The sequence below is a fragment of the Bacillus rossius genome, chromosome 1, assembly GCF_032445375.1.
Source record: "Bacillus rossius redtenbacheri isolate Brsri chromosome 1, Brsri_v3, whole genome shotgun sequence".
Lineage (NCBI taxonomy): Eukaryota > Metazoa > Arthropoda > Insecta > Phasmatodea > Bacillidae > Bacillus > Bacillus rossius.
This window is the reverse complement of record NC_086330.1, coordinates 322,888,673-322,902,981: the sequence shown is the minus strand read 5'-3', so window position 1 is coordinate 322,902,981 and position 14,309 is coordinate 322,888,673. Positions and strand designations below refer to the sequence as shown.

General features: G+C 35.2%; 1 protein-coding gene across 3 annotated transcripts in view; it reads right to left on the bottom strand.

The window, feature by feature from the left end:
- LOC134527975 (uncharacterized) overlaps positions 1–14,309 on the bottom strand; it is a 144,758-nt gene that overhangs the window by 64,862 nt on the left and 65,587 nt on the right. For all 3 annotated transcript variants that reach the window (XM_063361096.1, XM_063361094.1, XM_063361095.1), the window contains one exon: positions 9,229–9,378. In XM_063361096.1, the coding sequence (XP_063217166.1) occupies positions 9,229–9,378 (150 nt within the window). The remainder of the gene's footprint in view (positions 1–9,228; positions 9,379–14,309) is intronic.

Sequence of the window (14,309 nt, the reverse complement as noted above, 5' to 3'; positions counted from 1 at the left end):
CTTTCAGTGGAGGCAGACATGAGGGAAGGACTTACTGCTTGTATGTCCAATTGCAAGAGGGCAGAGGACCCTGGCGAGAATGAAGGCAACCTGGGTTAGCTTCAGAAGATAAGTCATCATTATATTTTAAATTGAATGTAGCTAAGTTAAGTTACATCTTACAATGTACAAAACTAAATGTCCAATCCTTATTTAGGAGATTAAATTAAAATTAACGATTCACAAGTTCATGTTGACCTCTTTCAAGAGCAGCATGAAGAATCAAGTTAAGGTCAAACATTTAGTAAGTTCAAAGCTTTCAATATGTTAGTTAAAAATAAAGCCAAAAGTTCACTTATTTGAGTTAATTACTGCATGTACTGTTCATGTTCATGCTTTGATTTTTTTTTTAACAGCATTTGAATAATGGAAAATTACAGAGAGACGAATTAACTGTGAATATAATTAGTGTAATAAATTATTGTCATGCATTAAGTTTTGTTTCTTTAAGTTTGTAACAACCCAGGCTACAGCCCTCCCCACTTTCTAAACGAGTTTATCATGTTTATTTATCATATACAGTACTTGGTGTGGTTTTTTGATGTCATGTAAATACCAGCTGTTTATCCTTTTGAGAAATATTTATGCATTTTGCAACAGGTGTTATGTAATGAAGTCGCTGGAAGTTTTTTTTGTTGTGGTTCTTTATTTGAAAGCTGGCCGATGCAATAGTTTGCCAGCTAAGTAAGCGTTGAAAAGAGACAGAGATACTTGTGCTGGGAAAGACTCGTGATTTAGTTGAAATGTTGTTGCCAAGCGACAGTATTGGCTAATATTTCGATGTGTAAGTTGGGATTGGTTGAAAATTACATCATGAGAGTGTTCTTGATCATTTAGACTTTTATTATTCATGACCAAACTATTGCATGTTGCCGAGCTGCTGAGACGGCACTATCTCTCGGCCCAGCCCTCACACGACTGAACGAAAAACAGCACATCACAAAATACTTAGGAAAATCCAGTTAGCCGGGGACTTCCCCCAAAAACTGCCTTATGATTAGCTGCAACATTTATTCGTACAATTACAATTAAGTAACTCCCCTTTTTTAAGGGCTTCCCCTCGCTCTGTCTTACTCTTATACCTTCTGTCTCATTTTAATTAAACACATAATTCTGGGATTTCCCAGTCAGATATACCTACGGTCTGAGCTTATGTCTATCTCTCTCTTACACAGGATGCGATAAATTATCGTCTTTCGGCACTGCTGTGTCACCGAACGTCTTTCTTTACTTCTACACACAGCACTGTAATAAAACCACTATAAAACACATATGTACAATTATTATTATTATTTTAAAGCACACTTAAATGCAATTAACTACGTACTGTGAAAACCATAAAAAATATAGTCAAGGCTTTTCAAATGAAATGCTTAAACATAAAAATTAATTGCAATAACATTACAAATAATAAAACAAAAGTATGAAAAACTAGCTCACTACGACCTTGGAACATATTGTCGCGGGTTGAAATTTTGCAGGGTTGTTGAAATCAAATTTAGGGACTTAACTGACGGGACTCTGGGCTGGCTGCTCTGTTCACTCGTCAGCGCAAGTGGCGTGACCATGTAATTGGGGCACGGGGCCGGCGCGGCGCGCTGCGGGCTTGCAGAATTTTGTTTGTTTGTTTGACCGCGCGCTGGCGCAGCCACGGGCCGCAGTTACTGGGGCGCGCTGTCGTAACAAGCCGCGCGGTGTGGCCTGCACATCGGGGTAGAGGGGGGTAGTCTTCCCAGATGTTCTAGTTAGTTGTTTAGTAAATTTGACTTCAATAACGAGCTTTTGTTATGGTAGGCGCGGCAGGGCGCGCGAATTTAAGCGCAAGTGAGTGGTGACTCGGGGCTCACTCAGGCGGAGGCTATGCGTCTCACCTGTGGCCACGAGTTGTTAGGTCGAAAAGTAGTTTGAGTTAAGCTCGGCATGTAATCGTTTCAGGCTCACTCAGGCGGAGGCTATGCGTCTCACCTGTGGCCACGAGTTGTTAGTTCGTTCATGATGTAGGAATTCAGGCTCACTCTGGCGGAAGCTATGGCCGACGCCAGAGGCCACGAGTCGTTTAATTCGTAATGTAGTTTAAGTTAGGTCATAATGTAGTCATCTTCAAGCTTTCGGGCGGAGGCAATGGCCCTCGTCACTAGTCGTTTAGTTATAATTTTTAAAATGTAATGTTCGTTCGGATTTTAAGGGCAGGAGAGGCCCCTACGTTAGTTTTAAGTAATCGATCAAGAAAGGCTTTTCGGAAAATGTGAGTATGGACTTATCTTTGTTTTAATTTTAAGTATTAATTATGATTTGAGGTATTCGGAAGGACTAGGGAAGTGTTTAGTGAAGTTCTCTCATTCTCTCTCTTGTAAGGTCGTTCAATCGTTAAGGAAGTAAAGAAGAGTATTGTTTTAAATTTTAATCCCGAGGTATAAATGTTCGTCAAGAATGATGTTGATTATTTGACTTTAAGAATAAAATAATTTTAATTTAGTATTATGTTATTTTGCAAAATCTCCTTAGTTCAGCTCTCACCAGACATCCTGTACGGGATGACGAATCTATGATCCTAGGTACAGTAAAGTATTTTTTTTGGAAGTTAAGACTAGTTGATGCCAAGCGAGTTGTTTCTATGTAAAGAGCTACGATTCTCTCCCCCCTCTGAAAGTGAGACGTGACAGAAATGGTGGAGGCGCCGGGTAGGTTCTATTTCTGGAGAGAGAGAGGTAGATTTTTATGTTTATTATTAAGTTAGTTTCAGCTTCTGATAGCAGGTTATTAAGAGTTTACTTGAGGAGAGGATTACGGAATTTAATCTAAGTGGAGGAAGTCTTTGAGATTTTTTTTTGACGTAACAGATGTTTATTTGAGTATACTTGTAAGGATAAAGTTTATAGTGATAAGTTGTTTTAAGTCGTTGAGTTTATCAGGGATTTTTACGTGAGGAGAATACGTTATAATTTAAATGCTTATTAGAGATAATGCAAGTGGTTTAATTTAATTGAAGTTAATTTTAAGATTGTAGGTTAAGAGAATTATAATTTAAAATAAAGTTTTTTTTTCGTAAATAGGATTTATTTTCAAGTGAAGTTTGTTTTGTTGTCGTGCGCGTAGGAGACGAGACGTACGAATTAAATCAGTCGAGGGAAGGATAAACGTTAGAAAGGAATTAAAGAGAAAACGAGAGTTTATGTAAAAGAGAGTTATAGAATTTATAGTGATGTTTTGTTTTAATTAGAAAAATGTTGAGAGTTGTTTCAGAACGACACGTCAGTGGACGTGGCAGAATGAACACGTGACGGGGAGGTGCTGAGACCTAGCGGAGAACGGAGGAACCGCAAGCGAGGGTTGGCGCACCTGATGGAATTCGGTGACGTCACGGGCACATACGGAGACGTGGACAGGCCGTGACCTTGTTTTGATCAGCTGTACGGTAACTTAGCGATAAGAAAATAGACTATTGGTTAAATAAATTTAAATTTAAGTGTGTTTTAGGAGAAGAGGAACTTTCAGTATGTAAGTAATTTATTTTAAGAAGGGTATGATGTATAGGCTAGAAGTGTTTCGTTGTAAGTTGTTTATGTTTTTGTTAGTTAAGTTCTACCTCGGTTTTAAAAATATTTTTTTGGGATTTGTAAACAGTAATAAGGAGGTACACTATAAAATCGATAAGCATTGAGAAAACTGGGAAGGATAGATTTTGTGTGTAGAGGGAATTTACTCCAAAAGAACAGAGAGACAAAATTAATGTTTTCATTAGGGCAAGGGACCCTAAGGTGAGGTGTTGTGTCCCTGGGAAGAAAGGGAATTGTAGGGCAGACCCATAGGAGATGGGCTGACTACGGAATTAAGGGTCAGGAGAACCCCTGAGAGTTGTGAGTAGTTTGGGGCAGGAGTTCCTCAAGGTAGTACCGAAGTGGCTATCCTGTATGGGATAGGGTACCATTTCAATGAAGTTTGTTGGTGGGGTTAGAATCCCTTGTTGTGTAGTGGGCCTATAGCAGATAGGCACTACAGTGAAATTTTTGGTTATTTTGTGAGGTAAATTCCCTGGAGGTTAAGTAAGATTGGATTCAATTAGGAAGGAGGGAAATGAGAAACATTGCTGTAGAGAGTTAGTGTACTTGCCTAATGTGAAATTGAATTTTACTAAATTAATTTATAAGAAAGTTTATTGAGTTAATAATGGAAGGGAATTAATTAATTTTTTTTGAGTAAGGCGTTTTAAGTAATGAAATAAAATAAGGTGAAGTAATTTTGAATAATTGGGGAGGAGTTTCTTTAAGAGTTTAGATAATTGTTTTTGAATTTATTGAGATATTCAGCCAGTGGAGTTTGAGTGTGAGAGATACAGTGAGATTTCAAGGAAATCGGTTGTTTATTAATTAGGAAGAATGAGAGTTTATGATTAAGAGTCAGTAAGCATAGTTAAATTTACGACATGATATTTGGTGACAGTTTACAGTTATTAAGGAGAAAACAGAGTAATCTATTTATTTTTATTTTAATGGTTTGAAGATAAGATTATGAATTTTTTTTTGAAAGTTTCTTGGGCATGTTTGAATAATTTTTATTTGGATTTTAAGAAATTACAGAGAAAATTTAATTGATTTACATTAGTTTGGAAGTATGGAGGTTTAGTGTTCGATTAGCCCTAACTTGATGGTCGGATCCCAAAAGAATGCCGTAAAACCGATAGCCATTTGAGAGGAATGCGGTAGGCGCTTGTGTAGAGAGGGGTTGTGGGAAAACTCCTTGGGACTGATGGCAGATCAGGGGCCCTAAATAGTGTGTGATGCTGTAAAACCAGTGCAGGGAAAGCCTGGTATGCTTAAATTTTTGGGCACAGGTTATGTAAACCTGGGGTTCCATGGGATTTAGTCATGTTAGCTGCTGTGGGACATTACGATTTCCAGGCTCCCTAGTAAATTCAATGTAAATTTTTGTTTTCTTAAAATAATAAATTTGTTTTTTTAATTTTTTTGAGATATTTGATTTGTAACAGTGAATACAGACCCCGAGGAATAAGAGTTGTCATGCTGTGAGAGGAGAAGGTGGTAGGCCTAAAAGGGTACAGGCACCACAGAGGTTATGTGCATTGCATAATTTAAATATAAGGAAACTTGAGAATTTGAAATTTTGTTGTTGGTTTGTACACCCATAAGAAGAGTATAGGCAGAATTTTTATTGTTATGAGATGTCTAATTTAATTGAAAAGAAAAAAGTTTAAAGATGCAAGGTAACATTATTATTGTAATAATTGAAAGAGATTAAGAGGTAGAGAGAAATAGTTAATAATTTTTAAGTAAGTACTAAAGTCTACATATAGGAAGTAAGTAACTAAGAATGAATAATAAGTTAAGTCTGGAGTAAAAGTTAGTTTATTGTGTTAAGTTAAGAGTCATAAGAAAGTTTTTTTTTTATAAGAATGTCTTTGATAGGAAGTATTAGAAACTTAAATGGGAATTTTAGGGTAACATAAATAATGTAGGTAATGAATAATAAATAGATGGTAGGTCTTAAGTTAGGATTAACATTTGAAGCAGAATGTAATTGAGAAGAAGGAAAATAAGTAGGCCTAAATAGAAAAAAAAAAAGAGTATTTTATGGTAAAGAAATTTTTTTAAAATAATAAACAATGAATAATAATGTTGTTTCAGGGTAATGTGTACTAATAATACAATTTTTTTTTAGGACCAAAGAACAGGAATTATGTAATTTAAATTAACATGTATTTGAAACTGTTACAGATACCATAAGATGAGCTGAGCAGCAATACAGTATACAAGATTGCAAGAGTTCGAGAGACAAGATGCAAGATTTCAGAAACAAGAACCAAGACTGAAGATACAAGAGAAGAGAAAGCTGGCAGCCATGGACTTACAAGTGGAGATTAATAAGGTCATGTAAAGTTTTATTTTTTTTTGGAAGACAGCCACTGTAGTTTTTTTGTTATAAACAGTCTTTATAGAACTTTTTAGGTTATAGTAATGGAATGGAACTAGTGAGTTGTGGTAGCTGTCAAAGAGAACTAATACCTTAAGTTTAATTTTTAAAATTAATGTTCTTAATTTACAGAGGGATTAGTAGTTTTTTTTAAACCTTATTTAGGTTGGAATTTAAATACCATAGCTTATTATAAATGTGTACGAACAGTTCAAGTTCACAGTACTGATAGGTAGGTCAGATGATCTTATTGATTTTGATGATTTGTTTTTGAGTTGATTTTAAGTGTTGTGGATTAGACAATGAAATAGTTTTGAAAACTTAAATTATTTCAAGCTAAGAAATAGTAAATTTAATTGTAACTCGAAGGACACCAGAATTTACTTTTTTTGAATTAGTAATGTTTGAAAATTTTATACTTTACAAGAAAGGTTATAAACAAACAGATCGGATGGAACAAGGATGCAGTAAATCACAATTTCATTTAGAATTATTGATTAGCTTTTGAGGTTATGAAGTAAAAGTAATTATAATTTAAAAGTTTGAATAAAAAAATGTTTTTTTTAATTTGTTTGAAATAGAAAGTTTAAAAGTTAATTAGTCATGATCTAGGTGGGTGATGGGGTGGGAATTGGCCACTCTTTTTCCCTATAACCTCCCTAACATGGCCTTCTATTACATCTAACAGAAAAAAAAGAAGAAAAAGAAGACTTATTATTAGTTAGAATGTTTTTTCATGAAGATACCTGATGAACTTTTATTGTTTGGAAGAATAGAAGCAAGGTTAATCAGATGTTTTACTCAGAAGAAGAAGAAGAAGAAGAAGATAAAGCAGTTTTATGACTCGACAAGCCAGAGATTGGTGTTTCCCCTCTGCGCTTCTATTGACTACGTTGTTTACTCTCATGGGATAGCTGGTTCGGCACCATGGAGAGAGATTGGTGGGCATTGTGGTTGCCCCCAGAAGAAAAGAAGAGTAGAAGAGGTTATGGGTGGGTCATGTGAAGTGACCTTCAACCCAGTTACTTCGTGGGGACTATTTGCTGTATAGAGAAGATCAAGACTCAAGAGTTAGGGAAAATCATTGGAGGTCATGTTTCCCTTCCTTAAGTTTTTCCTATGAAATAATTTTCCTGATTAGATTATGCTAAGGGTGGGATACTTTATGTTAGCAGTTGAATTAATTAATTTTATTTTTTTTGTGTGTTTGCATCCTTGCCCATCGATTGCAGTTTAGATGTCAGTTCAGTATTTGTCAGGCGTGATGGTAATGCCTGTTGATGATGTTTCAGAATTGTAATCTGTTCGTGATGAGGATGGCACAACTCCGAAGCAGATGTGGGGAGAAGTTGTGAGCTGCCCTGGAAGCCAGTCCAGTAGCTGTTGGAGTTGAGTGGTGTTTGCTGATGGCCAGCCCAGGGAGCTACTCTTCTCGACAACACTGACTTCGAGGAGTTGCACCAACCTTCACGAGATAAGAGTTTAATTAATTGAAACACTGTACGGACACTTAATTTTTTTTGAAGAAAAAAAAGAAGTATTATGATAAACGGAAACTGAAAAAAATAATAATAATAATTATCAAGAATTTGCACATTGTTTAACGAATACTGAGAAACTAAGAACAGTAATTTAATTTGTAAAGAGAGCTTCACTAACAGAACAATTTTTTTTAGAATTGAGAACTCGAGCCTCTGAAGGTTCCTGTGAGAACAAACCAGATAAAAGTTTTACATTTTTATTTTAATGAATACTTGATGTTTTAAATGATCTTGTGCAGAATCTAGATGTATGTTCAGAAATTAAAGGAACTAAGAAAATTATTATTTTTGTGAAATGAGGAATTTAGAGTTATAGTTTGATGAAAAAAAAAAAAAAAGACAATTTGTAATTTTGAGGTAGCTCGATGGGGCTCGAGCTCTATGAGGGGAGGGTTATGTCGCGGGTTGAAATTTTGCAGGGTTGTTGAAATCAAATTTAGGGACTTAACTGATGGGACTCTGGGCTGGCTGCTCTGTTCACTCGTCAGCGCAAGTGGCGTGACAATGTAATTGGGGCACGGGGCCGGCGCGGCGCGCTGCGGGCTTGCAGAATTTTGTTTGTTTGTTTGACCGCGCGCTGGCGCAGCCACGGGCCGCAGTTACTGGGGCGCGCTGTCGTAACAAGCCGCGCGGTGTGGCCTGCACATCGGGGTAGAGGGGGGTAGTCTTCCCAGATGTTCTAGTTAGTTGTTTAGTAAATTTGACTTCAATAACGAGCTTTTGTTATGGTAGGCGCGGCAGGGCGCGCGAATTTAAGCGCAAGTGAGTGGTGACTCGGGGCTCACTCAGGCGGAGGCTATGCGTCTCACCTGTGGCCACGAGTTGTTAGGTCGAAAAGTAGTTTGAGTTAAGCTCGGCATGTAATCGTTTCAGGCTCACTCAGGCGGAGGCTATGCGTCTCACCTGTGGCCACGAGTTGTTAGTTCGTTCGTGATGTAGGAATTCAGGCTCACTCTGGCGGAAGCTATGGCCGACGCCAGAGGCCACGAGTCGTTTAATTCGTAATGTAGTTTAAGTTAGGTCATAATGTAGTCATCTTCAAGCTTTCGGGCGGAGGCAATGGCCCTCGTCACTAGTCGTTTAGTTATAATTTTTAAAATGTAATGTTCGTTCGGATTTTAAGGGCAGGAGAGGCCCCTACGTTAGTTTTAAGTAATCGATCAAGAAAGGCTTTTCGGAAAATGTGAGTATGGACTTATCTTTGTTTTAATTTTAAGTATTAATTATGATTTGAGGTATTCGGAAGGACTAGGGAAGTGTTTAGTGAAGTTCTCTCATTCTCTCTCTTGTAAGGTCGTTCAATCGTTAAGGAAGTAAAGAAGAGTATTGTTTTAAATTTTAATCCCGAGGTATAAATGTTCGTCAAGAATGATGTTGATTATTTGACTTTAAGAATAAAATAATTTTAATTTAGTATTATGTTATTTTGCAAAATCTCCTTAGTTCAGCTCTCACCAGACATCCTGTACGGGATGACGAACCTATGATCCTAGGTACAGTAAAGTATTTTTTTTGGAAGTTAAGACTAGTTGATGCCAAGCGAGTTGTTTCTATGTAAAGAGCTACGATTCTCTCCCCCCTCTGAAAGTGAGACGTGACAATATAATCCATTGATCTACTGCAGTACTGAGAAAACAAATTTTTTTATTTTTTTAAATAATACTTGTGAGAGCTGGGGAGGGCAGGATCTTGCAACGCTACAAGGATTCCAAGCGCGTACCTCGCACGCAGACGACTCGTCACTGCCGTCGTCACAGTCAGCCACGCTGTCGCACAAGAGGGCAACCGAGATGCACTCTTCGCTGTACTGGCACTGCCACTTGCCATCCGGGCACTGCATGCCGGGCTGCTTACACACCACTCCTGCCACCTGGTGGCACAACACTCACTCTGTTGGCAACAGCTGCCACCCAAGGTCACCCGGGCGCTGGCTGAAAGGGGTGCGCCACACCATTTTACTCAGCTGTGGAGCGCATGCTTTCGCAGACATTGTGTAATAAACTATTTTATGTTTAGCCACGTCAAAGAGGTAGATTGTACAGATATATCACATCAGGATTGAGACATCAACTGGTTATTGATTTCTCCAATCTGAAGATGTCTGCTAGAATGCAGAGAGAAACCTCAATGTTATATAAACCTTCACTGCGGCTCAACCTTGTAAGCCAGAATTGCTCATTTTACTCACGCTACAGTTTGTTCTGAAACATTAAGTGATTATAATATAGAATGTATTTTGAACCAACTTATATATGAAATGTGAACACTCAACAGCTTTCATCAACAAAGGAAGAATAAACACAGGACAGTGCTAAAAAGTAGCTCAAGCAAAGTTCATTTTAAGTGGCTTATGTTGCAAGAAAATAAGAAGTCAAAACAGGAAATAATTTTGTTAGGCACATTTGTCCTGAATAAAATTGTTCTACAATCTGCATATTCAAGTACTTGGTTATCATAATAAGTTTTGTTTTAGTCACCTATATGTAAAAACGAAATTTTAATGTTGAGCAATCACATGTAAATACTAAATACCTAAGTTATTTGAATTCTATGTTAATGTTTTTTGTATATAAAACGCTCCAAACTTAATGTTGTGTCTAATATATTAAGAGGTAATGTATAGAAATTTAAGTGTAAAAAAAATTATTATTTGCTGTTAAACTATAGAGCATCCCACTCTTAGATTGCAGTGTGGAAGTAAATGGGCGCATTCTCTCTCTCTCTATCACACGCCGATTGCCGTTAGCACTGTCCTTGTTTCTTCGTGCGTTGTTGCCAAATATCAAACGAAATTTAAAATTTTAATTTTTGGACCAAGCTTTTTTTCATATTGTATAGAATCAAAATACGCATCAGGCAATGCTTATTTTGAATACTTAACAATATTTTAAGTGTCCGAAAAAATTAAAAAACATAACTTATTCGCTGCGAACTGTTTTGAAGTATTCCGATATGTTTCACATCAAAAAAAGAAAACCTACATGTGTATTTCATTCAGATTTTTTTTATTAGTAAATTAATGCCTTAGGACGCCACCGAACAAATGTTAAGACAAAAACTGTACAGGTTTCACTTAAATAATTTTTTTAATATATTGAAATGCATTTTCTCACAAACTGAAACATCAAAAAGTTGACCCGCGGAAAAATTTTTTTCTATTAAAGATAGATGGGGGACGAAAGCGAGAAAAATGTTCACAATGAATTGAATTAGTTTTTAAAAGCAGCCCCATCTCAATTGCTTCTACAGTTTCCGTGGAAATAGCTGTTAAAGATGTGTCTTATCAGTACAAGAGCGCGCGCTGCCGTCGTAAGAGGAAACAGGGTCGTGTGTTTAGATAAGTGGGGTTCTGTCCTACAAGCAATTTCAAATACATGGCTTCCTTAGTCAACTAAAAATATTATAATCGATTCTTGAACATAATATGTAAAATGTATGAAATAAATACGAAGGAATTCAATAGCGATCATGGTACAAAATTTTGAATTACTTTTCTATCCTTCTCAACACCAAGCATCTTATCAAACATTGTTTTAGACAAAGTTTTGGAAAATAACTATGATATTATTACAAACAATTTAAACAGATTTGATAAGGTGTCTACTAAGGCAGTTACGTTTTTTTGTCCGGTGAAATTTTTTTTCGAACCCATGCAGTTATGGCTGGTCGTATCAAAAATGTATTTAGAAAACATTTTTCGGCATTAGGTAATCCGAGTTATCATACGTTAAAACGGATTCCATATTATTCATATTATGGGAGTTGTTACGATTTTTCTGTTTTTCAAAAAATCTTCCCCATTTCGAACCAATTGTTTGGATTTTTCCCATAACTTACTCGACCGAGAATTTCCATTACTGTATTTTATTTATCATTTTGGACATGACTTGTCCAAAAATACGGCATTTATCGGGCCCATGAAAATGTGATATAGGTATGTATATATATATATATATATATATATATATATATATATATATATATATATATATATATATATATATATATATATATATATATATATATATATATATATATATATATATATATATATATATATATATATATATATATATATATATATATATATATATATATATATATATATATATATATATATATATATATATATATATATATATATATATATATATATATATATATATATATATATATATATATATATATATATATATATATATATATATATATATATATATATATATATATATATATATATATATATATATATATATATATATATATATATATATATATATATATGGTAGGCTTCTGCGAGCAGAAGATTTTCACTTCGAGTCGAGCTCGAGCGAGTTTGCTAAAATACTCGCGAGTATCGAGTCGAGTTCGAGTTTTTTTTTTTTTCAGTTTATTGCACATAAATTTACTGTGATGGAGTAATAAAATGTGAGAACTTTTGAGAAAAATATGGAAATAAAAAAAGAAACCATTATCATTGTTAGCCTACTAAATAGATAGACCTACATTAGAGGTCTGCGAGCCTAAGAATTTTACTTTGAGCCAAGCTCGAGCGAGCCTACTTGAAAGTTCTCGAAGCTTGAGCTTTTGTGATACAGTTACACTTTTGGGAAATTATTTTTACCTTAAACTTAGTAGGTATAATGTTTGAATAAAGTATTAAAATGAAGTGGGCTTATTAATTTTGGGTAACTATTTACAGAGTGCTTTTATAATTTGCACTGCTAGGAAAAAAAACATGTTTTCCATTGAATCTAACCTGTTTCCATTGGTTCATTAGTAACTGATATAATCCAACTAACATAACCACAGTTTACAAGTACGTATATGTTTGTGTAAATGTAACATAACTTTGGAATAATTTCATCCTTGTCAATTTTTCTGGAGTCCTTACTGAGCTTCAACTAACTGAGCACCAAAAATCATGTTGTTTGAAAAGTACATTCACATTGTTTCAACATTTCCACTTTTCGGCACAAAAATTCTGAGAGAGATTGTCATAGAGTATTAAATTCTGTTCTTCAATCTATCATGCAGAAAAATAATTTGTTCTGCACGTTCAGGAGTTAAATTAGCTCTACGATTGGAGATGGTGTTTACAGCAGATGAGAAGCATCTCTCGCTGGCAACCTGTGTGGCTGGAATGCTTTAGTAAAATTGTTGGTAAATATGTAGAGTCGCTGTATATGCGGAAAAAAAATGCTAAAATTCCGAAAATACTTTTATTCTATGCTCTTTCACTTCCTCTTTTCAAATCAACCGGCGGAGATAAGAAATTCCAAATACTTTAGGAATATCGAATTTTTTAATTTTCATCACAATACCTGGGTATTCATGCGGCGATCACCATTGTTTCTGGTTTACGAGTATCTATTATGTTTCTTATTGGACAATTTTGTCACGTGACAGTTCCGTGATTGGCCAGTATTCAAATGAACCAATACGTGATTATTTATTTATTTATTAATCCGTCGGAGGTATCGCGACGTAGGTGAACGACTACATCATTTCCTTCTAATGGCAAAGGAAATGTACCCGCCTCCAACTTAGGTGGGTTTTTAACGTTTCTAATTTTAAAGTCTTATTTTTTATTTTGATATTGTCCGGGTTTGTTAGGTCAGGTCAGTTACATTATAAATACTTTAAAACTAAAGAACCATTGAAATTAATTCACATTATTTTTTATGTCCGCTTAGTTTGAAAGTATTAATAATGTAACTGACCTGACCTAATCGACCATTTTATTTATTACGCATTCACGAACACACGGCAAAATAACAAAAATGGCGTCGGTCTAATGGTTGTACAGGTGTTGTATTGCAAAATTAAAAAATTCTATATCTCCTAAAGTATTTGGAATTTCTTATCTCCGCCGGTTGATTTGAAAAGAGGAAGTGAAAGAGCATAGAATAAAAGTATTTTCGGATTTTTAGCATTTTTTTTCGCATATACCGTTACTCTACATATTTACCAAATTGTTTAACCTCGAAATTAGTGTCAAATATCTGTAACTTGTCATTAAGTTTAATCAATTTAAAGTAATAAAAATAGAAGCATTTTACTTAATTCAATTTACACTTGCAAAAAAAACTTACGCACAATAAACCTACATGGAAATTAAAGTCTTTTTCAATGTCCTGTAGTCTGAAATATGTTTACTCATGTCATCAAATGTAGAGCTGTACTGAAGAAGCCGATTTTGCCAATATTTAGTTGAATCGGCATTTCTGCCAACTTCCAATACTCTTGTTAATTTTCGGCCGATATTACTGAAAAACGAAAGAGACTGCCATAACCTAAAAATCCACTAGTACCCTTTTCACTTTTCGTAGTAGTACTGCATTCTTTCAGATCGCATTATTTCTTAGCAACATGTGCCAACCGTACATATCAAGATTTAACATCCTTTTTTTTTAATATGTCCTAAATAAATACATTACCATCACGGTAAATACACATCTCGGTTATTACGGCAACTATAGTGCAAATGTGGTAACTATCATGCTTCTGCAGTAGTTATGGTATCCACAAAGAATCGTTAGTTCTTTTTATGGTAATTATCTTAAGATAACTATTGGAATTGTACTGTAGTTATGGTACATCATCCATATTTCTTCGTAAGTTGTTGTTCATTTGTCTTTTCTTCATATTTATATTTACGTGCGCCATTACTGGCAGGAACTTTCATAAAAATTTTAAACGGGACTTTATATCACACATTTTATGGCGTAAATGATGAGACCCCGGACAATTTAAACGCTTTTTACAGTAAAATGCGGGAAATGTTTCCGCATAAAGCGG